Raw genomic sequence first — 26,748 nt, 5'->3', positions numbered from 1 at the left:
TGGCCAAGCAGTGCCCAGCCCATTTTGACTTTGTTTTGGGAACAGGACAGGAAGTTGGTATACAACGCTGTATACTGAAGCTACATACTGTTTATACAGCGCTGACAGTAAGCACACGTGTTAGGGATTGAAATGAGTTTGTTTGGACCAACTTTGTCCAAACTATTTAAAGTTCACTAAAACCTGGAGTTGGGCTCTAAAGGATCAAAAATGTGAAAACTTTTGCTTTGAGATATGTATGTATGTATATATATATATATATATATATATATATACGTATGAAGACACTTGAATTACACCTGTATAAAAGAATAAGTTCACCTTTCTACAAAAAAATAAAAAATGAATATCTTTTGGCAGGTACAAAAATGTGCATTTATTATTTTTTGTAGTAGGAGCCTGTAAAGCATTGCACCAGCGACCAGCAGTCCACTGATGCCTTGCAGGTCTCCCTGGAACAAACAGAGAGAAAGCCGCTCAGGTGTATGTTCAGAACCTGGTGCAGGTCAGATCCGTCATTCAAGAGTAGAAGAAATCCAAGTTTGAGACCGCACTCAAGGTATTATGATGAAATCAATAAGTTTCTTTATTCATCATAGATAAAGCAAACAGACAGTGTGCAAACAGACGTGTCGGGTTGACGCGTTTCACGATGCTGTAGATCGCTTACTCATAACCACGAGTAAGCGATCTACAGCATCGTGAAACGCGTCAACCCGACACGTCTGTTTGCACACTGTCTGTTTGCTTTATCTATGATGAATAAAGAAACTTATTGATTTCATCATAATACCTTGAGTGCGGTCTCAAACTTGGATTTCTTCTACTCTTGGATTGCAGGTCTCCCTCACATTGTCAGTGTATCTGATTGCTCGTACATCCTATACGGGTAAGCCGATACTCGCTGCTAGGAAGACTCAATGTGAAAATGTATGTATGTGTGTGTCTCCGTGCTATGTATAATGAAATAATAAAACTAAATAAATATGGCTGCTGCCCCTACTTTATCTACCAAGGTAGTGTCTGGTGTGGAATTTTAAACCGAAAATGGGTTTGGTGCTGCGCTGTGCAGATCTCTATAGTGTTAGAACCAACCAATCGTGGTAGAACCGATTATTTACAAGACCTCATAATATCAAAGAATATAATGTAAGTAAACAGACAGTGTATCAAAATTCATACACCATGTTCATTGAGAACTACAAGCCGACAGCCACTAGGGATGTCGGGGCTTGTAGTTCGTTCAGGCACACAGAGCTGTCTGTCTGTATGTATGACATGGCTGTATGGGTGAAGCCGCGCTGATTTCAAATCGTGATACCTAGTAAAGGAAACTTCTCTCTCTACTACTGCCACAGGGAGGGAGGACCTAAAATTGGGTGGAGCATGTAACATGTTTCAAGGGTGAACTTATCCTCTAACCCTACACAATAACTGAATTTTTTTTAAATAAAAGTGATCTTTAAGAAAGTGTTACAATAGTTAATTTTAGAATATCAGCCAAAGACCTGGGGAGCTGGTAATTCCAAATACATTCAGTAGGTAATGGTAACTCTTATTTTAGCCTGCAGACAATGAGCGGAAAAAAGTGTGTGTGTGTGTGTGTATATATATATATATATATATATATATATATATATATATATATATATATATATTGTATTTTCTGGCGTATAAGACTACTTTTGAACCTCAAAAAAATCCCCCAAAAATGGGAGGTCGTCTTATACGCAGAGTATAATATCTCCAAGGTAACCTAAGTATAAGTATTACCGGTAGATCATGTAATAGGGGGGTCGTCTTATACGCCGGAAAATACGATATATATATATATATATATATATATATATATAATTTTTTTTTTTTTTCATAACTTTTATATAATTTCTGTCATAGTTAAGTAGACTGGGACTTTAACGCCTGTTTTGTGAGTGATGTGGTTTAGCTCCAATACAGTATGCAGTAACCTGCTTTCTTCTTATTCTCATTTATACTTCTTTACATGTGATTTTAGATGAAGATGATGACATGTTCAAACCACCCAAACTTACTGATGAAGACTTCTTTGGCAATAAAGGAGGGCTCTTCAGTGGAGGAAAGGGGCTTTTTGATGACGATGATGATGAAGAGGTTGGTGAAGCTGCATGAATTTTACTTTTGTTATGCTTTTAAATCAGATACATTTTAAATATCTCATAAATGAGGTGGTTAAATATTTTTAAAATATTGCTTATGTACCCTCAGGGCGATCTTTTCTCTGACCTCCAGACTAAAGAACGCAAGCCAGTAGAGCCAGCACCTGTTGCCAAACCTGGTAGGGATATCTGCTTTGAGAATTCAGTGTCTGTCTTCAACTACAACAAATTATTTTAACGTTCCTTATTAGGAAACATGTTTTTTTTTCAGCTGTAAAGCATTGTTTTTATTCTTTTCTAGAAACGTTGCCACCTGATATGAAAAAGAAGCCACCATACGGAGGGGTTTCCCTTTTCCCAGGTAAGGGAGGCAGCGGAGTTGTAGAGTTTGTCCAAAAAGATATGCAAATTGATTTAACATAGTTAGATTAGATATTTCACCGGTGAATTTGATTAACTGATTTATCAAAGTGTGTAAGTAGTGTTACCTAATCTGTAAAAAACCCAACACTCCTGAATCCCGGCAGTCAAGAAAAACAAAGTTGTTTTCTACAGACTGGCCTGTTGAGAAATGAGAATTTGCTGAAGGATAAGTTCATCTTTCCATAAAAAAATAATAAATGCATTTTGTATTTTGCAGATAGGGAGCCTGCAGAGCATTGCACCCACAATCTGCAGCTCATGGGTGCAATGCAGGGCTCCTGCAGACCCTCAATATAGCTGTCTGCCCGTAACTTGTATGGACAGGCAGTTACTTGAGAGCATAAAGAATCAATGAATTAGGAAGGCACTCCCCAGCGCCCTCGCAGTTCATTGAGAACTACAAGCAGTCAGCCGAAATGGATGATGGTAGTTGTAGTTCATTAATTCACAGGAAACTGTAAACGAATGACGCAGCCTTGTGGACGCAGCCTGCATGGGCACGTTCTTTTTAAAAAGTGAGAGGGGCTGGGGGGGAGAAGATCCCCCTGCCCGCTGTCACAGAATGATAGAGATCAGCTGAATTGATGGCAGTTGCTGGAACTTGTGACATGTTCCACCCTAAATACGGGAGGATTATGTAACCTGTTCCAAAAGATGAACTTATCCTTGAATTTGCATCAGATGAAACCCTGTACTCCTCTTGGGAACCACAAAGTTTAAAACTGAACACCAACCTGTTGCTTTGCCCATCTAGGGGAAAGCAAGAGGTTCACTTAACTGCCTGCACTGCAGCACTGGTGCTTCATACTTGGCCCAGCTCTTTCAAATATGAGTGCAGTTAGAGTAAAGTTGTGAATTGGAGTTCACAAAGGACTTGCACTCATAGTGTTCATATTAGTCACATTGCTTGCAAATACAGATGGGCTGAACACCTCCCGGGTTCAGTTTGCACCAGAAATCCCAAACGTAGCAAAAGTTCGGACCCGAACTCCAAACCCTATTGAAGTCTATGGGACCCGAACCTGAAAAAGTTATTGGCCATAAAAAGAGTATGGGGGCCCGAGTACTGCCCCGGGGGCTATGTACCAATGCATACATTTTTTATTTTTTTTTAAAAAAAGACTGTTTTTAAAAGAGCAGTGATTTTATTGATGCCTAAAGTGAAACCATAAAAATGAAAAATAATTTTGGGTCTGGTATGGATTTATAAGGGGAGCCCCACGCCAAAATAAAAAAAAATACTGTACCTGCACATATACTGTAGCTGCTGAATTTTAATATTAGGACACTTACCTCTCCTGGAGTCCAGCGATGTCGGCACCGCAGCTAATGTTTCCATCGGTTGTCGAGTGCTGCCACCGCCATTGCCAGTAAGGGAACCCGGCAGTGAAGCCTTGCGGCTTACTGTGCCCTGATTAGTCAAAGCTTTGCCCAATCAGGACTTAGAATGCACTGTGCAGCACGCAAATTCCAGTGTTCGCCGAACAGGTGATGTCCAGGCCGAACTTTTGCTCGACCCGAACGGTTCGCCCAACTCTACTTGCAAATATTGGACTATCTATGGATGCCCTGTTAGCAGTGCTATTTTAACATTATTTTGCATAATTTAAGTATTCTGTTTTCTGCAGGGGGAGAGAATGTGATAAACCCGTCCATCTTGGCAGACAAAGATAAAAAAAAGACTGCTACTCCTACAGAGGTTGTTCCAAAGCCATTGACAAATACAAGTCTGTTTGATGATGATGTAATGTTTGGTGGATCAGCTCCAGCCCAGCCTGCAGGTAAAATTAACCAATAAGGGATGTTTACAATACAAGGTAATAATGTAAACATTCCTTGTAATAGGAATAAGCCATGACAGGTCCTCTTTATGGAGACATCTGGGGTCAATAAGACCCCAAATATCTCCTTTACCCTGGAAAGCATGAGATAAAAAAAAAAACACAGATCCCACACACAGATGACACAAACACAGATGCTTTCCAGGGACAAAAACTGACAGTGTTTACATCTGCCAAAGCCGGAAGTGACGTCATGACGTCTCTTCTGGCCTCACAGGATCATAGAGATGGCCAGGTACCATGCGGTCCATGACCAGCTCTTTGGTAATCCGGAAAAAAAATGCTGATTATGACCTTAAGAACACCAATCCCTACAGTCCAGCACCGAGGTGACTTTGCCGCATTGAGGGGCCAATGGACGGGGCCGTGAATTGTAAAATCTTGGATGAGAACCTTCAGCCAGAACACTGAAGATGGGTCAAGGATGGGTCCTTCAGCATGACAATGACCCAAAAACATACCACCAAGGCAACAAAGGAGTGGCTTGAGAAGTTGCACATTAAAGTCATGGAGTGGCCTAGCCAGTCCCCAGACCTTAGTCCTATAGAAAATGTATGGAGGCAGCTGAAACTTCGAGTTGCCAAGCGACAGCCAAGAAACCTTAAGGATTACTAAAGCTTAAGGAAGCACAAAGACATGTTTTGGTTGGGGATCAAATACTGATAATACTCACTGAACTGCAACTCAATTTATAGCATTTGTATCATGTGTTTTTTTCTGGATTTTTGGTTGATATTCTGTCTGTATCATTTAAAATACACCTATGAATAAAATTATAGACACTTAATTTATTTGTAAGTGGGCAAACTTACAAAATCAGCAGGGAATCAAATAATTCATTTCCCCACTGTATGTGCCAATCACTTGTAGAAGACCGTATAAAACTAGATCATTATATCCACTATCCAGCAGCTCCCTTTTCTGTATACTAGAGGCACAGCCATGTAACTGGTCCCATCTGCCTTTTTAAACAGTTTAAAAATTAAAGCCAGTCCCCAATAGTAGAGTGGTAGTCACTGGAGCCCACTGTAGGAGATGCTGGAGTCTTGCAGAGGAGAGAGTTAGATAACAACTATAGAAACATTGTCTAGCTCCTGGGAGGTGAGGACACTTCACTGCTTGTGTCATGCTGCCTCTGCTTCCGGGTTTTAGCTGGGGAGTGGGGACATGCTGCCATGGAAATAGAGGCATGCGAAAAGCGTTGTTGCTCTAGATAGGCGCTGGGTGTGCTCCTCTTTACCAAGCACGGCCACATATCCAAGAGAGGGACGGACTGACAGAGGGGCTGGATTGTGGTGCTGTATCCATCCCCTGTAAACTTTTTAACAGAGCGAACTGTTAGAGGCTGTTTTTTGACTGTTCAAAAGCCTCTACTACAAAAACGATCCAACGGTGTGGCTGGTTGGTCACAGAGGCATTGAGAGACTAGATCATCTCTGACTGCCTCTATGGCCTTGGAGGACCGGAGAGACTTCACGATGTCCCTTCTGGTCCAGGGCAGAAATAAACTTTTGCTTTTAAAAAAAAAAAAAAAAAAATATTATTTTTTTTTTTTTGATCATTTGCTTTTAAAGATAAAGGAGAGATTTGGAATCTTCTTTTTTTTATTTATTTATTTTTTTTTTAACCCCCCCTATCCTCCTTATTTCTATTTTTACATTCCTTGTAATAGGAATAAAAGTGATAAAAAAAAAAATAAAATAATTAAAGGGACAGTGTATAAATAATATGAAAAAAAGAAATGTAAAACTCCCCCATCTCTCTGTGCTCTTGCACAAAAGGGAATGCATGCACAAGTAAACAGTATTCGTACTACGAACATTAGAGCAAGAGCAGTAATTCTAGCGCTATACCGACTCTGTAACTGTAGACAGGTAACGTGTTACGGGCACGTAAAAGCATCGCCTATGGAGATTTTTAGGTACTGTGGTTTGTCGCCATTCCACGAGCGTGTGCAATTTTAAAGCGTGATATGTTAAGTATCTGTTTACTCGGCATAACATCATCTTTCTTATTATACAAAAAAATGTGGGGTATATATTCTTTATTCTTTTAAATATATTTTTTCCCCAAAAATTGGGTTTGAAAAACCGTTGCGCAAATACAGTATGACAAAAAATTTTCAATGATCGCCATTTTATTCCCTAGGGTCTCTGATTAAAGAAAATCTATAATGTTTGGGTGTTATAAGTAATTTTCCAGCAACACTGAAAAACACTGATATAAACTTGTAAACAAAAAGTGCCAGTAAAGGCTTGGTCTTCAAGTGGTTAAACCTAACCATACCAACATGCAAGTGTATTGTTGACTTCTGTAACACCATTACATTTTCGCACATTACAGGTGCTCTTTAACATCCTAAACATGTGCATTTTTCCTTTCAGCTAAAGCCAAACCAGCTGCTGACTTATTTGCAGATGATGATGACTTATTTAATGATCACCCTTCTATGCCTCCTGCAACAGTTACCAAAAATAAAGTTGCTGCAGACCTGGACAAAAAGGTGTGAATGCTCATGATTTTATATTAATTTCAGTTATGCAATGATTTAGTGGCATGTACTGTATATGTTATGGGGTTTTTTCTGCTATACAGTAGGTCCCCTACATACGAACCTTCAAGCTCCTGAAATGGAACTAGTTTGTAAGTAGGGAACCTACTGTAAATTAAATCCCCAGAATGTGGTGGCAAATGAAAACAAAATATTGCCACTGAGCTGTCAAAATGCTACAACACTGTTTATTTGGAAATGGTGTCATGTAGGATCATTTGGCATCTTTCCCACCTATTTCCATTCATTACACTATTCTGAACAAAACTGTTTTTCTCTGTCGCTCATTGACAGACGCAGTCTTTTTGATTAATATCAAATAGGGTTATGCTGCCCTCTACAGGAGTAGGACTAGGCAGAAGGAAAACGTTCTGGCCACACCTTAGGGGCAGTCCCAGAGGGTATATCCTCTCTCTCTCTCTGCTACAGGAAGTCAGTTTTTTTTCTGCGAGTTAAACGTCTCGCCTGGACGCCAACGACCAGTTGGAAACTGAGTCACGGCGTCGGTATTGGTCGACAGCCCCGCCACTTCGGTGGAGAGGGGTTCTGTCAGGAGTTGGCGCCCACCTGGTCCCGGTATGGTGAGTAAAATGTTCCCCCTCTCCCCCTACGGGTGTGTTGGTGGACGCGGGCCCCTCCCTGGGATGGTCACTATCCTATAACAGGTTACAAATCCCCCATTTGAGTGTGATTTTGTGTATAAGAAACCAGGAGGCTTGGTTTGGGAGCTGACTATCTAAAGTCACTGTATGAGGGTGCACTGTTTAAGGACCATGATTGAAGTCAGTGGCTGGCATTACTGTGAATGATGGCCAGGTATGTGGGATACATCCTACCTGATCAGAAGGCTGCAATACAGGCCGATGCCTGGGCCTAGAGTACCGCCATCTGCAGGCCACCTTCCGTCCGCAGGTCGCCATCCTCCCACACCTCCCGCAGGTCGCACAGGCCGATACCATCCTCCGCAGGCCGCCGCCATCTTCCCATAGGTGACAGGCCGCCGCCATTTTGGCGTAGCCTCGTGTCTCCTGCATGGGGGCGGCCATTTTGAAAACGCCCAGCTACCTCGAGGAGGAGCAGGGCAGCGCCGGGAGGCGTGTAAAGGGGCGGAGCCGCCTCCTTTACCCAGGAAAAGTGCTAAAAGACTTCCTGTCTGTAACAAGACAGCGCTGAGAGCAGGTGGATAAAACTTCTGTGCATCAGGTGGTGAGCCTTGGGGTCTCTTCTCTCTCTCTCTGTGGGGTCCAGAACAGGTACACTGAAGGGCGCTGTTGCGCTGGGGGATTAAAAAGTTTTTTCTTTGCAATTATTTTTTTTGTTTGCTGGCAAGTGTCTTGTATAATCATGGACCCTGCCACACATGTATCCCCACCTGATCCCCTCGAGGTGGCCGCAGGGCCGCCCAGTACCCCACTTGTAATTGATGCATTATCTACAGTTTTGGAGTCTTTGGTATCCCGGGTGGAGGTGGCCTGTCAGGGACGGGGGTCAAGAAAGCGACCCCCGCCTACCCCGATTTCATCTGATACTTCAGATTCAGATTCTGAGCTGGTCACTGCAGCTGCAGGTCCCTCTTCTGGGGCTGTGGTCTCAGGTAATGTCTCTTCAGACAGTGAGGAGGACGTTTCTGCCTCCGCCATAGCACAAGAAGAAGCGTTGGTAGACGCACTAGTTATGGCTGTCCGGGAAACCTTAAGATTGGAGGTTACACCGGCAGAGGTAACCGAGATGGAAATTCCCTTTGGTACTAGTAAGCCTATCAAGATGGAGAAGGTTTTTCCCTTACCCAAATGCTTTGGTAATAAGATTAAAGAGGAATGGGATCATCCCAAACAAACTCTTGCTATTTCCAAACGCATTGCTAGGCGCTATCCGTTTGAGGAATCCCTCATTAAAAAATGGACGGTACCACCAGTGGTGGACCCACCGATTTCCAGATTAAATAAAGCCACTGTTATCCCGTTGGAGGACGCTCTGTCCTTTAAGGATCCTGTGGATCGTAAGGTGGAAGCCGAATCCCGCTCTGTTTTTTCCCTGATAGGATCAGCCTTTAGGCCAGTGGTGGCCATTGGTTTAGTTTCACAAACGTTGACAGAATGGGCCAAGTTGTTACGCCGTGACTTAAAGGGGAGAGGTATCCCCCCGGCAGCATCCGATTTGATGGAGCAGATCATACAGGGACTACAGTTCATCTGTGACGCCGCTTTGGACGCAACTCCCTTGTTAGGGCATGCGTCGATGTCAGCAGTAGTCCTCAGATGCGTGTTGTGGTTAAAGTGCTGGTCGGCGGATCAAGGTTCCAAGAAAGGGGATTGGCAGGCAGATTATCTCAGCCATCAGACTCTGGATTAAGGGGTATGGTCCCTTCATCCAGAGGTATTTCACCAGCTGTGCCTTCTTTGGGGCACTCTGGATGTGGATCTGTTGGCATCTCGGCTCAACAGGAAGGTGCAGAGGTCGCCCTTATCAGCTACGGTGTGCCTTCCATCCTCTCAAGTTTCTGCGGGAACTTCCTCGCAGAATAGAGGTGGAGGTAATTCCAGTTATCCTGGTAACTCCGGACGGACCTCGTCGAGCCTGGGACGTCGACTTGGTGAGGCTAGTCGCAGACGCTCCTTGGAGACTTCTTCTCAAGGAGGATCTGCTGTCTCACGGACGGATCTTCCATCTTGCTTTACAATAGCTGGCTTCAACGGCCTGGCCATTGAGACTCAGGTACTGAAGGACAAGGGTTTGTCAGCTTCAGTTATTCCTACTCTAATTAAAGCAAGGAAAGCGACTTCCAGCAAAGTCTATTATCGCACATGGAGGTCTTATATTGCGTGGTGTGAATCTCTTGGATTTCCCCCACGTACCTATTCGGTGACCCGAATCTTGGCCTTTCTGCAACAGGGAGTTGAGCAGAAATTGTCCTTGAGCACTATCAAGGGTCAGGTTTCAGCATTAGCAATCTTCTTTCAGAAACCTTTGGCTACTCATTCCTTGGTGAGGAATTTCATCCAGGGGGTGCGACACCTGGCTCCGCCAGTGCGTGCACCCTTACCACCCTGGGATCTTAATTTTAGTGTTGTCGGTTCTTCAGAAACCTCCCTTTGAAGATATTAGGGAGATTCCCTTGCTTACGTTATCCCAGAAGGTGGCCTTCTTGGTGGCTATCACTTCTGCACGCAGGGTATCAGAACTTGCTGCATTATCTTGTCGTTCCCCATATCTGGTGGTTCATAGGGATAAGGTTGTTCTTTGTCCGAATCCATCTTTCCTTCCTAAGGTGGTTTCAGAGTTTCATCTGAATGAGGACATTGCATTGTCTTCCCTGTGTCCTAAGCCCAGTCATCCTCGGGAGTTTGCGTTACATTCCTTGGATGTGGTTTGGGCAATCAGGGTATACCTGAAAACTACGGACTCGTTTCGTAAAACGGATTCACTTTTTGTGATCACGGATGGCCCCAAAAAGGGGTTGCCTGCATCTGCCGCGACTATCTCCAAATGTATCAGACAGACGGTGGTACAGGCTTATTCTATTAAGGGTCGGGAGTCTCCGTTCCCTGTTAAGGCGCACTCCACTCGGGCGCTTAGTGCTTCCTGGGCCTTCCGCCATCAGGCGTCAGTGGTCCAGGTTTGCAAGGCGGCTACCTGGTCGTCGGTTCATACCTTTACAAAATTTTATAAAGTTGATGTGATGGCATCGGCGGATGCCTCTTTTGGCCGCAAGGTTTTGCAGGCCGCAATTTGAGGAGACCGTTGGTCTACCTCGTGGGTTTTTTTCCGTTGGATTTTCAGTTGAGTCTCATCCTTTGGTTTGATGAGCCTTTAAGACTTCTAGTCTGCACCGGTTGGGCCTTCTGGATTTAAATTTTTGATTTCTGTTATCCCACCCCTCATTTGTGGCACTGCTTTGGGACGTCCCGATTTGATATTAATCAAGAAGACTGCGTCTGTCAATGAGCGACAGAGAAAAATTGATTTTTGTAAAATCTTACCGTAAAATCCTTTTCTCTTAAGCTTATTGACAGACGCAGTACCCGCCCTCTGTTTTTGAGTTGGGTTGGGTTGGGTTAAATTCTCTGACACTGCTTTGTGACATAACTGATTTCCTGTAGCAGAGAGAGAGAGAGGATATACCCTCTGGGACTGCCCCAAAGGTGTGGCCAGAACGTTTTCCTTCTGCCTAGTCCTACTCCTGTAGGGGGCAGCATAGCCCTATTTGATATTAATCAAGAAGACTGCGTCTGTCAATGAGCTTAAGAGAAAAGGATTTTACGGTAAGATTTTACAAAAATCCATTTATTCTGCATAGTCAACTTTGTATTTGAAACTTTGTAATTCCAAATTCTTTATCCAAAATCATTTTGAAATTCTGGTCCATGAGCAGAAAAACAAAAAGCTTGTACAGTATATATCATTGTTATGATTTACTGATTAAAGCGGAACTAAAGTCTGCAATACTTATCTTTGCTTCAGTGGTCTGAAGTCCCTTGCATTTATTTATCTTTGTTTCCAGAATATACAGATTCCTGCAGAAAAATCTCAACCACCTGAACCTTCAATCAAAAGGCTGGCCAAGGGTCTGTTCTCTGATGAGGAGGATTCAGAGGTAATATAGATGAAAAACATAGCCAGGACAATATGTAGAAGGTCTCTTGGGAAGAACAACAAATGACCATCCTTGCAGATAAACCCCTGCAGTCCATGTTTAGTTTAGTCAAAAACTTGTGGCACCTATGTGTATTGAACCATAAAGTCCACTGCACTTTGCAGTTACAGACCCAACATGACCCAATGAAGAAGCAAATACCCCTATTTTTATATGAAACCGTGATCTATTCCTAAACGCCTCTTAACTATTCTAAACAGCCTTTTAAATCTGATCTTAAAGCAGAGTTCTGGCCTCGGGGGTGAAATTTAGATAAAAATACCCACGGGACAGTCAAGGCTAGTACATTCCACAATGGATAGCCTCTGAACTGTCCCGGGTCGCACTTACCTTTTTAGAAGAAATACTTACCTTGAAAATTTCTTCTCCAGCACTGCCATCTCAGGTGTGGGCAACTGAAGCCAGCGCGTCCTCTTCTGCATCCTCTTCGGTGATGTCGGAGTCCCAGAATGCCCTGCACCGGCCCCGCTCGTCACTTCCGGTGCAGGCGGGGCATCCCTGCACAGCTTCTGGGCATGCCCAGAAGCTGTTTAGCAGGGAATGCCGCCCCTGCACCGGAAGTGACGAGCGGGGCCGGTGCAGGCGCATTGACTCCTGGGAAAAATGACGTTCAGCTCCCAGGAGTCATCGCAAACAGGAAGAGACGGCGCGGGCCGCGGCCACAGAAGGAGGAAGTGGAAGGAAGGTGAGTATATTTTCTTCTATAACAAGGTAAGTGAACAAAAAAAAAAAATCGAGAACATCCATTTCTTTTTCAGGTGACACTCAGCAAGCGGATGGCCCAAAATTTGAGGCCGGAACTCCACTTTAACCTGTTCTCTAAAATCTGAGATAGGCTTTAACCTGGTAATGTCAAGCCAAAGGTTGCTTTTAATCCTTTTAAATCTGCAGCTTTCATTATAAGAATTCATGGTGATTCTGCCATGAAAAGACTTCCTTTATGGGGTGTTAGCTGTCTTCCCAAGTGCACTTCTGCATTGTCACCCTGTTGCATGCATCCAAATGAGACTACAAATGACTGTGCCAACTCACATTGTGTTGTGGACTATCATTAAACTGGTCCAGTACAATGATGTTTAAGTGGCTGGGGGAGATGAGCAACACTGAAATGTAGGTAAAGATTTAAAAAAAAAAAAAAAAAAGTTATTTCATCTGGTTAGAGTTTAGATCTACTTTGAAGAGGAACTTTACCCATAAGAGTTTGAAAACCCTTAATGTTCTTTAACAAAAGAACATGCCACATTAACAATTCTGCTACTAAATTAGTGCGTGCTGTAAATTGCCTCCAGCATTGCTCCTGTTTCTTCTTGCTGGAGGCCACCAGAGCAGTCACTTCCTTATTGGAAACTCTCCCCCTTGCCTTGGTTTTAAAAACTATGTCATTTTCTTTAATTAAAACCTATACATTTTCAACCTTAATTGCATATCTTGGGGAAGTTGGAGAGGAAGGCTGACAGAAGCTTTACAGGGCTGAAGTTCACAGGCGCTACTGATGAAGGGAGAGAGTATCGAAGATAAGATAATACACTATCCTTGTTTAAATCTTTTGCGTCTTCCTGGCAGCAAAGGTTGTCCTGTTGCCTCTCCTGCTTTTCTTTTCTCCCTCCCATAACTGTATTCCCTCAGCACAATCTGTGACATTCCGGTTGCTTTCTACTAGGGATCGTCCGATTATCGGCAAAGCCGATATATCGAGGGCCAATATGCACTTTCACCGATATATCGGAATCGGCCCGGAGGTTACCGATATTGCTGGTATTTCGGTAAGTGCTTGTACCGGAGTGATGCCTGCAGTTAGAGGCATCACCCCGGTACCGGCGTCCATAGCCGAGGGTCTGCTGTCTTGTAATGACAACCAATCCGGCTAAGAAGCCGATCGGCTGTCATTACAAGGAGCGGGAGGGGACGACCCCCTCCCGCCGCCTTCCATGGCTCGCCCGGGTCTCCCGTCCCACCAGGAGACCCGGGCAACCAGCCTGCATGGCCGCCGAAGACCCGATCAGAGCCGAATGTCTCATGCAAAAACCCGGAAGTGATGTCATGACATCACTTCCCTGTACTGGTGCCAGATTAAAATAAATGACAGCATTCAAAACAGCCAGACTTGGCGTTTTTTAATGCTCTTAAGTGCAGAGGAGGGGTTTGGGGTCTTTTAGACCCCCACCAGATCCCTTTCACAAGAGTACCTGACAAGAAAAAAAAAAAAATGTACGAAAATATCGGCTATATCGGCTTATTCCAATATGCATTGGCCAAAATATCGGTATCGTCAACGAAAAACCGATATCGGTCAATCTCTACTTTCTACCACCTTCAGCAACAGTAAACTTTAAAGCTGTCAATTGGTCGGCCTCTAGTGGCTCTGATTTTAGGCACAGTGCCAGAGCAACTGAGCATGTTCAGAACGGAGTGCCATAATGGAATTTTAAACCGTATAGACACTATTTTTAATGTTTTACATAGCTATACCTGCAAAAGAAGGCTTAACTTTCTGACCAAAGTTCCACTTTAGCTAGTAGGTGTTTTTATATCAGACAGCATAGCAAAGAGTGTTTATGTACCTTGTGGAATAGGTCATGTTTGAGGGCTCACTGTATAGTAAATACAAGCTTGAGTTTACAGCTACATTTTTTAATATTTGTGAAAATCAAGAAGCTCTTCAGTTTTCCAGTCCTCTCTCCCTGGTATTTCTGCCATTATTTGTCTTTACAGTGTTTTAATATTTCTTTCTTACCAGTCGGATTTATTTTCACCAAGTCAAACTGCCAGCAAGCCTAAAGCGGCAACATCAGCAGCACCAGCAAATAGGACCAAAGCCTTGTCTCTCTTTGATGATGAAGATGAAGTAAGCTTTTTCATTTCTAAAAATTTTAAATACCCTTCAGTCATAACTAACTCAAAGAAATCATGGTATATCAATATTAGCCAATAGATTTATGAAAAGGGATGCTTGCTGTGTACATAAACCTATTTTGTTGTTTTTACAGACACTGCAATTCTGTCTAAAGCTTCTTGTTGGGTTTATTAAACCCTGTGGGCAGCAGTCTTCAGGGCACACAGTAACTGATGAACAAAAGGCTAAAACCAGTGATCGGCTACGTGGGGGGCCTAATAGACCCCAAATCTCTATAAAGAGGACTTGTCATGGCCCATGCTGTCACAAGGGATGTTGTTCATCCCTTGTGATAGCAATAAAGTTAGTACAAAAAAAATAAAATTTTGTATAAAATAAATGAAAACAATTATAGCGCCCCCGCCCCACCCTGCTTACGCGCAAATGCGAACGCATACATTACTCCCGCACGGATAAAGGATGCTCGCACCACACATTTGAGGTATTTTCAAGAACGTCAGAGCGAGAGCAATAACTCTAGCACCAGACCTCCTGTACAACTCTAAACTAATAACCTGTAAAGGGGTTTAAAGCGTCGCCTATGGTGAATTTTAGGCGCCATCGTTTTCCACTATTCCATGGGCAGGCGCAATTTTAAAGCGTGATATGTTAGGTATCTATTTACTCGGTGTAACTTCATTTTATTACATTATACAAAACAATTGGGCTAACTACGGTTTTGTTCTTTTTCAATTTATTAATGTATTTTTTTTTTTCAAAAACATTTGCGTTTGAAGAACCGCTGCGCAAATACTGGGTGACATAAAAAAATGTAGGAGTGAATTGTCACAATAGGCTTGGGAAGAGAGGTAGTTAATGATCATGCCAGTGCTGCACCTGAAGCAGATTGAAGAATCAGCTTGGGTGCCAACGTCGCAGGATGCCTTGACTGACAGTTGTGTGTGTCTGTATACTAAAAGTCAGCAGCTAGAGTTTTTTTTTTGGGGGGGGGGGGGGGGCGACTGGAGCTCCTCTTTAATGCAAGAAAAAAAAGATTAATGTAGTAGCCCTAATTCCTTAAATGGTCAGAGAAAGCTATATTTTTCATGTTGCTAATGCAAAGCATTTTTACATATATGATACAATTCATTCATGATACAAATGCAAAAAATAATTCCTTAATAATTGTAATAAATCTTGCTAAATAATTCCTTAATTGTTGTAATAAAGCTTGCTAACTGGAATGTTTCAGGATTTGTTTGGTGCTGCACCAGAAAGTAAGCCAATGCCTGCCCCTACTAAACCAACTCAGCCGCCTGTATTACCCTCAAAAACCCAGAAGTCTTCTTTGTTCAACAGTGTTGAAGAGGTATTATTTTATTGTGGAATTATAATGTATTTGTATCATATAATGGTGAATACACGATGTTAATGGAATACCAAAATAAAACTTATTGTGTTGGGGTGATTTGTTTTTTTTTTTAATTTGTTTCTAATGTGGTGGCCTGTAAACACTTTACATATCACTTCCTAATGCTGCATGTAATGATGGGAAGTGCACCTGCTGGCTTTCCAAGGGCAATACAGCAACGCCTCTAACAAACACATGTAAAGAGACGTTCTGTTGTGCCATTACTTTAATGGAGCTAATAATGCAAATGGAGATCCCAAAACTGTCGCACTGTATTAAGGCAATGTTGAGTGCTATTGAGTAGCAAATTTAAGTCTGTTGAGCAGTGGTTCCCAACCTCAGTCCCTAAGTACCCTCAGCGAAAAAATTATTTCTCCCATATGGTGGGACTTTAAAGGCTCGGAAAGTAGACATGTTTTACATTAAAAAAACGTATAATTTTTCAAGAAAATAAAAATATACAAGTATAGAAAGATTTATCAAAAGATCATACACAATAAAAAATGGGGTATGTGATAGCACATCACATTGATATACATATTTATTGCAGAGGTTACATAGGCGTATCCATATGATGCCTTTTCGAGTCACTCTGCCTCTTCCTCAGCGATAGCTCTGCAGCATAGTATGAGTTTAATAAAGTGCCCGAAGCTATAGCAGGACCGGTCATACCAATAAAAGCAAAAAATTCGTTAAATGCCAAAACATCCACAGGTGTGTCCTCCTATAGAGGTGCAGGAGGGGTGGGTGGAAATTGCACAATGGACAGAGGCACACTCAGCAAACACTGAGACCACCCGGTATAATTTTGAAAGAAGTGCCCAAGAAAGGAAGGAAAGGAAGTTCCCTTGAAGAAAAATTCCCTTTAAATATTCATGCATATTGAAAACTACTGCTTTAAGGGAATCCATTATCGGAGCTATTCACCCCTCTGCTTATATACAAAAGAGGGTATTGAGCTGACTTCTTTCAGTGATAATTGCTCTTTAACTACTTCAATACAGGGCACTTCAATACAACACTTTACCCAAATTTAAATTTTTATAATTTTTATAATTTTTTTCACACAAATTGAGCTTTCATTTGGTGGTATTTAATCACCACTTGGCTTTTTTTTTTTTATTTGCTTAAAAAAAAAATGCAAAAAATTTTGAAAAAAACTGTTTCTTTTTCTGCTATAAAATTTAGCAAATAATCTTTCTTCATAAATTTAGGTCAAAGTATATTCTGCTACATTTCCTTGGGGAAAATAATCCAAATCAGTGTATATTTATTATTAATTATATAGTCTGTAGGAAAATTATTAAGTCTGTAGGAAAGTTAGAGTCCACAAACTATGGTGTGTGTGTGTGTGTATATATATATATAATATATATATATATAATGTATGTATAGGTTTATGTGTGTGTATTTTATATATTATAAAAATTGAGCAATCCTGATGTAATGACACCCGATCTTATTTAAGGCCTGAAAACACCAGGACAGTACAAATACCCTCATAACCCCTTTTTGGAAAGCAGACAGTCAAAGGTATTTAGTAAGAGGCATGGCGAGTTTTTTGAACATGTCATTTTTTTTTTCCAAATTTTTTGGAAAATAAATAAATTGAAAAAGTTTAAATTTTTTTTTTTTTTTTAACATACTGTTCCCAGTGCAGTACAGTGTTATCCTATAACTGGTGTGGCGGTGATCAGGGACTGGTGAACATTTGTAAAAAAAAAAAAACATTTTAAATTGTTTTTCTTATTTACATTTTGTTCATTTTATGATTTTTTTTTTTTCCAACACTGTGACCAGAGCAATACAGTGTTACCATGGTAACACTGTACTACTCTGGGGAAGTGATCAGGATTTTTTTTTTTTTTACACATTGACTGCTGATACCAGTGAATTTCATTGGTATAAGCAACCATTTTTACTGAATTTGAAACCGATTGTTGTGCTGTCCAGCGGACACAGCTGATGACTGATCACTATACTGGCCCACTTTCAGTATCGTGATCACTGTGACCAAACACAGCAGATCACATGACAATTGTAAAAATGGATAACTTCCTTTCATGCCATTCATTGCATACAATTGTGTTGCTAGCTGTGATCAGTCATCGGCTGTGTCCACCAGACAGGACAACATATGACGTCCACTCAGGATGAAAGGCCCACCTGGCCATCAATCTACCGGAGAGGAAGGTGTTAAAGGCTAAGCTTACCTTTCTCAATATGTTTCACCTGTATTTGGGGTGTAACATGTTCAGCATGCAACCCCTCCCAAATATATCAGGAGTATATACAGTACTTGGTTTCATGTCTTTTTTTTTTTGACAAAAAAAAAAATGTTCGGTATCTGCATAAATAGGAATATATGTGTGTGGTACATGAATATATAAAACAATAAGATTTGCTTCAGGTTTGCAATAAGTTTTTTTTTTCCTTGAGTGTATAGCCAGTAGGCATAAAGTCAATAGCACACAATAACAAATGTGAATATGTAACAGTAAAAATCATAAAATAAACTTTTAGTTTGTCTGTTTATCCACCTACAGGAGCCAATAAAAGTCCCTAATGACACTAAACCAGTTGAAAAGACCAAAACGGACTTAACAGTTCCTCCAAAATTAGAAAAGGAGGAAAAAACAGAGAAAAAATCCAGCTTGTTTAATGACAAAGAGGAAGACGACCTATTTGCTATTACAAAAGACAGGTAATTTTTAAGTATTGGTGTTATGATTTAGAATACCGTATATAATGTTTGTTATACCTGAGCCCAATCTTAATCCAGTGCTGTGCCCGACAGCAGCCGTCCTCTCTGCTCTCTCCCTGCACACTGGACATGGAAGCAGGAGGCATTGGCTCCTGCTGTTGTCAATCACAGCCTGTGTGGAGGAAGTGGGGTGCAGGGGTGTGTCACATTGATAGCAATCGGCTTGCTATGGGGTCACTCAGAAGGACGGAGAAGCCAGATGCAATCTGTAGATTAACATTTTCAGTCACGGCGCCCAATGCTACGAGAGTATGTAATCTATTAAAGTAAACTCTGCTATCCCTATTGCATTTTTCATCTAGTTAGTTACAAACACGTATTTGCATTATTTATATAATATAATGTTTGCAGTAAGGATTCCAACTTACTATTTTTGTACAGTTTGTAAAAAATCGATTTCCGGGATAAAGCGGCACCATCTTGGGTACTGTTATCTGAGTCGGCTGTGTACATAATTTCCGCCCTTTCTGCTTTCCCCTGCTGTAATCTCGCACATGCTCGATAGTGCAGCCAAGCCTCTTTCTCGATCAGGAATACAAAAAAAATCCACTAAGTGGATTTGTTTCATATACATGCCATTGAAGATCTACATTCTTCTGGGATCTTGGCTATGCGCTTGCCTTTATCTTTCCAGTGTTTTGCAGCTGTCAGGCTGATAGCTCCAGATGATTGCCGCTCTATGCCCTGATTTACTCCCCGTGTGACCTCACACGGTCACAAGGGGAAAACCATGAAGCTGTGAATGAATGCTCAGTCTCGCGAGTCTTCACAGCTGGGCCGCAGACAGCAGAGCTCGCAGACACGGCATGCTGTCACCAGGGAGACAGAACACAGAGCGTGCCGTGAATCAAAGGACGGGGAGCGCATGCGTCGGTGAAGTCAACAAAAATTAAAGGACAAATTGCAAGAAAACAATACAAGTAAGGAGACTTTTACAGACAGCAATTAGTAGCTTTAGTCATGAGGATTAGAATGTGCTGTTGAAGTTGGGTTGAAGAGTTTACAACCTCTTTAATTTTTTTAATTAGTGCATGCACTTCTTCTGTGTCTGCCTTCTGTGTCACTGAGGTTGCTAAACCCACTTAACAGACTAGAACAGCATGGTTTGCCAGTCATGACACCCAATCACGGTGATTGCTTAGGAATTCGTTAAAAAAAACAAAACATGCTGCGGCTGTCATCATGAATTAGTATTGTATTTTGTTTGATCACTCTTTACCTGCCAGACAATTTCAACCTTATACTGTTAACTGTCTAACAGGCTACACAACTCTTGCTGCTTGCTCCCCACCCCACTTTTTTTTTCTGCTTTTTTCCTTTTTTCCCTGCTACTTACTTTTCTGTTCGTTCGTCGCTCTACACTGCACTCCTTATCCCTTCCACACCCTTCCCCCCTCCCCTCCTCATTTCCCCCCCCCCATTAGTTAGCACCCCTTGCCCCTGATCCTCTCCTTTTTTAATTTTAAGGTGATATGTCCACTATTCTGAAACTTTTAAAAGAGTATTTGATGAGACAATTTACCAAATAAGATTCTTTTACCACTTCCATACCAAGCCTATTTTGGCACACCTCTCCTACATGTAAAACCCATCATTTTTTTTTGCTAGAAAATTACTCCGAACCCCCAAACATTATATATGTTTTTCTAGTAGAGACCCTGGGGAATAAAATGGCAGTCGTTGCAACTTTTTTTGTCACACAGTATTTGCACAGCCATTATTCAAACGCGTTTTTTTTGGGGGGGAAAAAACGGTTTCATTTAAAAAAAAAAAAACAGTAAAGTTAGCCCAATTTTTTGTATGTCGTCAAAGATTGTTACACTGAGTAAATTGATACCTAACATGGCACACTTTAAAATTGGGCACATTCGTGGAATGGCGCCAAATGTCGGTACTTAAAAATCCCCATAGACGACGCTTTAAAAATAGAGGTATTGGGCTAGAATTGTAGTTCTCCCGCTAACATTCGTGACGCTACATCACGTGTGGTTTGAATGCTGTTTACATATGTGGGCGCAACAAATGTATAGGTTTGCTTCTGCGTGCGGGGGCGCTGTAAGCATTTTTTTTTTTTATATTTTTATTTTCATATTTTTACACTTTCCGTACAATTTTTTTTTTTTTTTTTTTTGGATCACTTTTATTCTTATTACGAGGAATGTAAACATCCCTTGTAATGAGAATAGGGCATTACAGGTCCTCTTTATGAAGAGATGTGGGGTCTTTAAGTCCCCACATCTCTCCTCTAGACAGGAAAGACGGATAAAAAAAGGAGGAAAAAAAAAAAACTATCTCAGCCTTTCCAGCTGAGATTTCGGCAGTATTTACAACTGCCAGGCCAGACGTGATGTCATAACCTGGCAAACCTGGTCCTCGGTATTCTCTTTGAACTTCTGCTGCTGGCGGATTCCTTCTCTGGCTCGCCGATCACACGGGCGTACCCTCCTGCCGCCTGTAAGAAACGATCAAGCAGCTGAACTGCCACTGTTATTCTCCTTATGGTGAAGGAAATCACCAGTTGCAAAAGATGATATCTGAATGATGCCTGCAGCTGCAGGCATCATTCAGATATTCCCACTCAAAGTCCAGGACATCATATGACGTCCTTGGGCTGGAAATGGTTGAAAAAATGTTGTAAAGTATTTAGTTTGGCAAAATATTTGTAGTGTTATCTCTGAATTTTATTTAAAGATTTAATGGTTACAATACCATTCAGTTTAAAAGTTAAGTAAACCCTAGCAGCCAGAAAGATTGTAGTTAATCAGATCACTTTGGGAAAAAAAACAAAAAACCCAGGTGCATGGATGTGTCTAATAAGTCAAGTGGATGTAAAGGGTTAAAACCTGCCCACTGCTCCTTATCTTATAAGACCAGATAAGAAAACAACCAAACCGTTCAAAAGGAGAAGCGCTGTTCCGGAATACAGATCCAACAAATAAAGTAGTTTGTAGGGATAATCCATTTACTAAAACGGGCTATTCCCATAGAACAATATCCATAGCCATGGAAAGAGATGGAATTCTGTAAGCACTGCAACTCATACGTTTGTTAGAAGCCTCAGCTGTGCCTGGAGGAATGGATGGCTGCCTCCGGGTCCTGGAACTTCTGGGAGCAGACGGATAGCCCGATGGATATGCGTTTCTTCCACAGACCCTGATGGGAATGCTCTGGGCTGATCACCACTGTCAGGACGGAGTTGCTAGTTAGAAGATCATGCTCCATTATGGGGACTGCAAACGGCCATCTGTACGGAGACACCGGGTGAGCAGAAGCCACACGGGAGGCAGTAAGGCCTAGACTAGGGTATGTGTAAGGGAATGAGGAAGACAAATTGCTGGAGATCTCTGAAGGCGGACAACATGTTTCGGGGATTAACCCCTTCTTCAGGTCGCCTAGTGAGAGCCGACAGACAATGAGGAAACATGTAAGGAAGTACCAAGGTGCGGGTCAGCCATCCATTCCCTATCGTCAGGGAATTAACCCCTAAAGGTGTGGTTATGTGCAAACAAGTAAACATAGTACCAATGCATGTACAAAAATAGGAACAAATTAAGAATAACATAAATTAGCTAAAGCAACCCAGAAAATTATATATATATATATATATATATATATATATATATGTGATTTGGATAAAAAAACACGCCACTCTCAGACATCCACATGTGTGGTGCACGCCACGCACGCAAGAAAATACAATAGGTTTGCAAAGAGGATAAGTATCTGAAAAAGTGTTTGAAACCCATATCCTATCCATATCCAAACCTTGTTATACTATTGGTAAAATAAACCTCAAGTGGGGGCTTAATAAAATTGGAATTCACACATCAATAAAAAATAATAATGAATGATGATGAAAATGGTGACTAAAGTATAAGGAATAAATATAGAAGTAAATAATAAAAAAAATAATTATTAGGTAGGTAAACCCTAATAAAAAAAATGGAAAATAAAAAAAGACAGTATATAAACAAATTAAATTAAAGGATAATAACTAGAATTCCATTTTTTGGCAACCAACGCTTGATTGACAATAAAAATACATAGTGAATAAGGAACTGATGACTGATGCAGACAAGATCTCATTATATAACCGTATGGGTATCCAATTCTTCGTTTAAACCTTGGGGGGGAGAGAGTGAATTGAGCTTATAGATCCACATGGTCTCTCTCTTTCATAACAATGTTAATCTTTTGTAGTCCATGAGGGACTCATTAGGTATATGCTCAGTGGCCAAAACTGTCAAAGCTTTGTAGTTTTTCTTGTGAAAGATGGAAAAATGGTGCAGGACACTATGCTCATCTATTCCTTTTGATAGACCTACAGTGTTTACCCATTCTTGTGCGTGAGGAACGTATTGCTCTACCCACAGAGTAGATTGCACGGACACTTCAAAACATCTATAACGTATTGGGTCGAACAAGTAATGAATTGCCTAATGGAAAAGGCGTTCCCAGAGGGATCCGAAAAAGAGAATTGGCCATGTGGTATAGATTGGCATGTGAGACGACCTCTTTTTCTACTTCGGAAAATGCCCACTCTTTATCAAAATAACCTCTAATATCCATAGGTTTTATGGACAATTTTTTTTTAGATATACTAGTTGCCACCATATTCTTCAATGCATGGGCCCTTTTAAAGACCACTGGGGTGCATCAGGGAGATGGGGACCCAGAGTCTGGCCTGATCGAAGGATGTGCCAGTGTTTTCTCATTACACTGGCTATCGTTGTATAGTTTTTGTTGAACACTGTAATAAATCTTGTACTTTTCTCAGGGGGGATGTTTTGTGGTTTTATGAGATGGTCCTCAAGACAAGACTCAAAGGCCTCAAGAAGCAAGTCCTTGGGGTACCCTTTTTCTATAAATTTGTCCATCATTACTTGACTTTGGAGTATGTAATCTTGGCATTTGGTGCAGTTCCTTCTTAACCTGAGAAATTGGCCCTTGGGTATGTTATTTCTCCCATGTCGGGTGGTGACAACTATTATGATGCAAATAGGAGTTGCCTCCAACCGGTTTGAAATGGTTCCTAGTAATGATGGACCCAGCCTCATGCAGCAACTTCAGGTCCAGAAAGACCAGGTGAGCCGGGTTGATCACATGAGTAAAGCTCAATCCCAGGTCATTGCTGTTGCAATGAGCAACGAAAGACAGGAACAGGTCCTCCTCACCATCCCATATCGTAAGCACATCATCGATGTACCTACAGTAGTAGACAATGTGTCTAGAGAAGGGATTGTTTTTCCAGATGGAACAGTCTTTCCACAGTCCCATGGCGATGTTCGCATAGCATGGCGCGAAACTAGCACCCATGGTCATGCCCTTGGTTTAGAGATAAAAAAATGTTTCCAATTTTTTTTTTTTTTTTTTTAGTCCCCGCTTGAGGTTTATATAATTGTATAATAAGGTTTGGAGACCATATGGGTTTCCACACTTTTTAAGATAATTATCGTCCTCTTTGCAAACCAATTTTGTTTTTACCACACCACACGGGTGGAAATGTATGGCTGACCCACCCCGTGGTATTTCCCTATATACAGGGAGTTCAGAATTATTAGGCAAATGAGTATTTTTGAGGATTAATTTTATTATTGAACAACAACCATGTTCTCAATGAACCTAAAAAACTCATTAAAACCAAAGCTGACTATTTTTGGAAGTAGATTTTAGTTTGTTTTTAGTTTTAGCTATTTTAGGGGGATATCTGTGTGTGCAGGTGACTATTAATGTACATAATTATTAGGCAACTTAACAAAAATCAAATATACAGTATACCCATTTCAATTATTTATTTTTACCAGTGAAACCAATATAACATCTCAACATTCACAAATATACATTTCTGACATTCAAAAACAAATCAGTGACCAATATAGCCACCTTTCTTTGCAAGGACACTCAAAAGCCTGCCATCCATGGATTCTGTCAGTGTTTTGATCTGTTCACCATCAACATTGCGTGCAGCAGCAACCACAGCCTCCCAGACACTGTTCAGAGAGGTGTACTGTTTTCCCTCCTTGTAAATCTCACATTTGATGATGGACCACAGGTTCTCAATGGGGTTCAGATCAGGTGAACAAGGAGGCCATGTCATTAGCTTTTCTTCTTTTATACCCTTTCTTGCCAGCCACGCTGTGGAGTACTTGGACGCGTGTGATGGAGCATTGTCCTGCATGAAAATCATGTTTTTCTTGAAGGATGCAGACTTCTTCCTGTACCACTGCTTGAAGAAGGTGTCTTCCAGAAACTGGCAGTAGGACTGGGAGTTGAGCTTGACTCCATCCTCAACCCGAAAAGGCCCCACAAGCTCATCTTTGATGATACCAGCCCAAACCAGTACTCCACCTCGCTGGCGTCTGAGTCGGACTGGAGCTCTCTGCCCTTTACCAATCCAGCCACGGGCCCATCCATCTGGCCCATCAAGACTCACTCTCATTTCATCAGTCCATAAAACCTTTGAAAAATCAGTCTCGAGATATTTCTTGGCCCAGGCTTGACGTTTCAGCTTGTGTGTCTTGTTCAGTGGTGGTCGTCTTTCAGCCTTTCTTACCTTGGCCATGTCTCTGAGTATTGCACACCTTGTGCTTTTGGGCACTCCAGTGATGTTGCAGCTCTGAAATATGGCCAAACTGGTGGCAAGTGGCATCTTGGCAGCTGCACGCTTGACTTTTCTCAGTTCATGGGCTGTTATTTTGCGCCTTGGTTTTTCCACACGCTTCTTGCGACCCTGTTGACTATTTTGAATGAAATGCTTGATTGTTCGATGATCACGCTTCAGAAGCTTTGCAATTTTAGGAGTGCTGCATCCCTCTGCAAGATATCTCACTATTTTTGACTTTTCTGAGCCTGTCAAGTCCTTCTTTTGACCCATTTTGCCCAAGGAAAGGAAGTTGCCTAATAATTATGCACACCTGATATAGGGTGTTGATGTCATTAGACCACACCCCTTCTCATTACAGAGATGCACATCACCTAATATGCTTAATTGGTAGTAGGCTTTCGAGCCTATACAGCTTGGAGTAAGACAACATGCATAAAGAGGATGATGTGGTCAAAATACTCATTTGCCTAATAATTCTGCACTCCCTGTATTTCCCCATAGTCTGCCTGCTCTCACTAGGTGAAGAAGGGGGTAATCTCCGAAACACGTAGTCCAAGTTCACAGAGCTCCAGCAATTTGTCTTCCTCATTTCCTTACACTTACCCTAGCCTAGCCCGGTTGCCAGGGGTCTGCCTGGTGTCTTGGTACCAGGAGCCGTGTGCAGTCCCCACAATGGAGCATGATCTTCTAACTGGCCGACAGTGGTGATCAGCGAAGCGCAGCCCTATCTGGGTCCGTGGACAGAGCTCATATACATCAGGCCATCTTCTCGCTCCCAGGAGTTCCAGGACCCATAGGCAGCCACCCATTCCACCAGGCACGGCTGAGGCTTCTACTGATGGTGTGAATTGCAGTGTTAATACCGACACAATTCCATCTCTTAGCATGGCTATGGATATTGTTCTATGAGAATAGCCTGTTTTATTAAAGTGATTATCCCTACAAACTACTGTATTGGATTTGTATACTACCGGAACAGCGCTTCCCCTTTTGAACTGTTTTGTCATTTAGATCACTTTGAAAGTCTGGAATCTGAATAATATTTCCTTCCCCACGTGCCCCTTCCACTGATTTTTATGGCAACATCCATGGCACAACCATCAACCTGTCCATGTATGCCAGGGTGCTAGGTGTAATCCTGGAATCTGAACTCTCCTTTTGGCCCCACATCCAATCACTTTCCAAAGTTTGCCGCCTCAACCTCCAACATCTCCAAAATATGCCCCTTCCTAACCAATGACACCACAAAGCTTCTAATTCCCTCTGTGGTCCTCTCTCACCATGACTACTGCAACTCCCTCCTCATTGGCTTACCTTTACATAGACTATCCCCCTTCAGTCCATTATTAATTCTGCTGCCAGACTCCTCCATCTTACCAAATGTTCAGTGTTTGCAACTCCTCTCTGCCAATCCCTCCATTGGCTGCCACTCTCCCAACAAATTAAAAGCAAAATACTAACAATCACTGGCAAAGCCATCCACAACTCAGCCCCAGCTACATCACTAACCTAGTCTCAAAATACCAACCAAA

The 26,748-nt window shown here is 41.8% G+C and overlaps 1 protein-coding gene across 1 annotated transcript in view; it reads left to right on the top strand.

The window, feature by feature from the left end:
• The window catches only part of WASHC2C (WASH complex subunit 2C), an 87,870-nt gene that overhangs the window by 18,807 nt on the left and 42,315 nt on the right, over window positions 1–26,748 (top strand). Inside the window, exons 11-19 of the mRNA XM_082268900.1 lie at window positions 2,015–2,130; window positions 2,245–2,314; window positions 2,437–2,496; window positions 4,187–4,339; window positions 6,784–6,902; window positions 11,452–11,544; window positions 14,342–14,449; window positions 15,690–15,806; window positions 18,395–18,552. Of these exons, the coding sequence (XP_082125026.1) occupies window positions 2,015–2,130; window positions 2,245–2,314; window positions 2,437–2,496; window positions 4,187–4,339; window positions 6,784–6,902; window positions 11,452–11,544; window positions 14,342–14,449; window positions 15,690–15,806; window positions 18,395–18,552 (994 nt within the window). The remainder of the gene's footprint in view (window positions 1–2,014; window positions 2,131–2,244; window positions 2,315–2,436; window positions 2,497–4,186; window positions 4,340–6,783; window positions 6,903–11,451; window positions 11,545–14,341; window positions 14,450–15,689; window positions 15,807–18,394; window positions 18,553–26,748) is intronic.

Source organism: Pelophylax lessonae, assembly GCF_965119305.1.
Source record: "Pelophylax lessonae genome assembly, chromosome: 9".
In the NCBI taxonomy this organism is placed as follows: Eukaryota; Metazoa; Chordata; class Amphibia; order Anura; family Ranidae; genus Pelophylax; species Pelophylax lessonae.
This window is presented reverse-complemented; position numbering and strand designations above follow the sequence as displayed.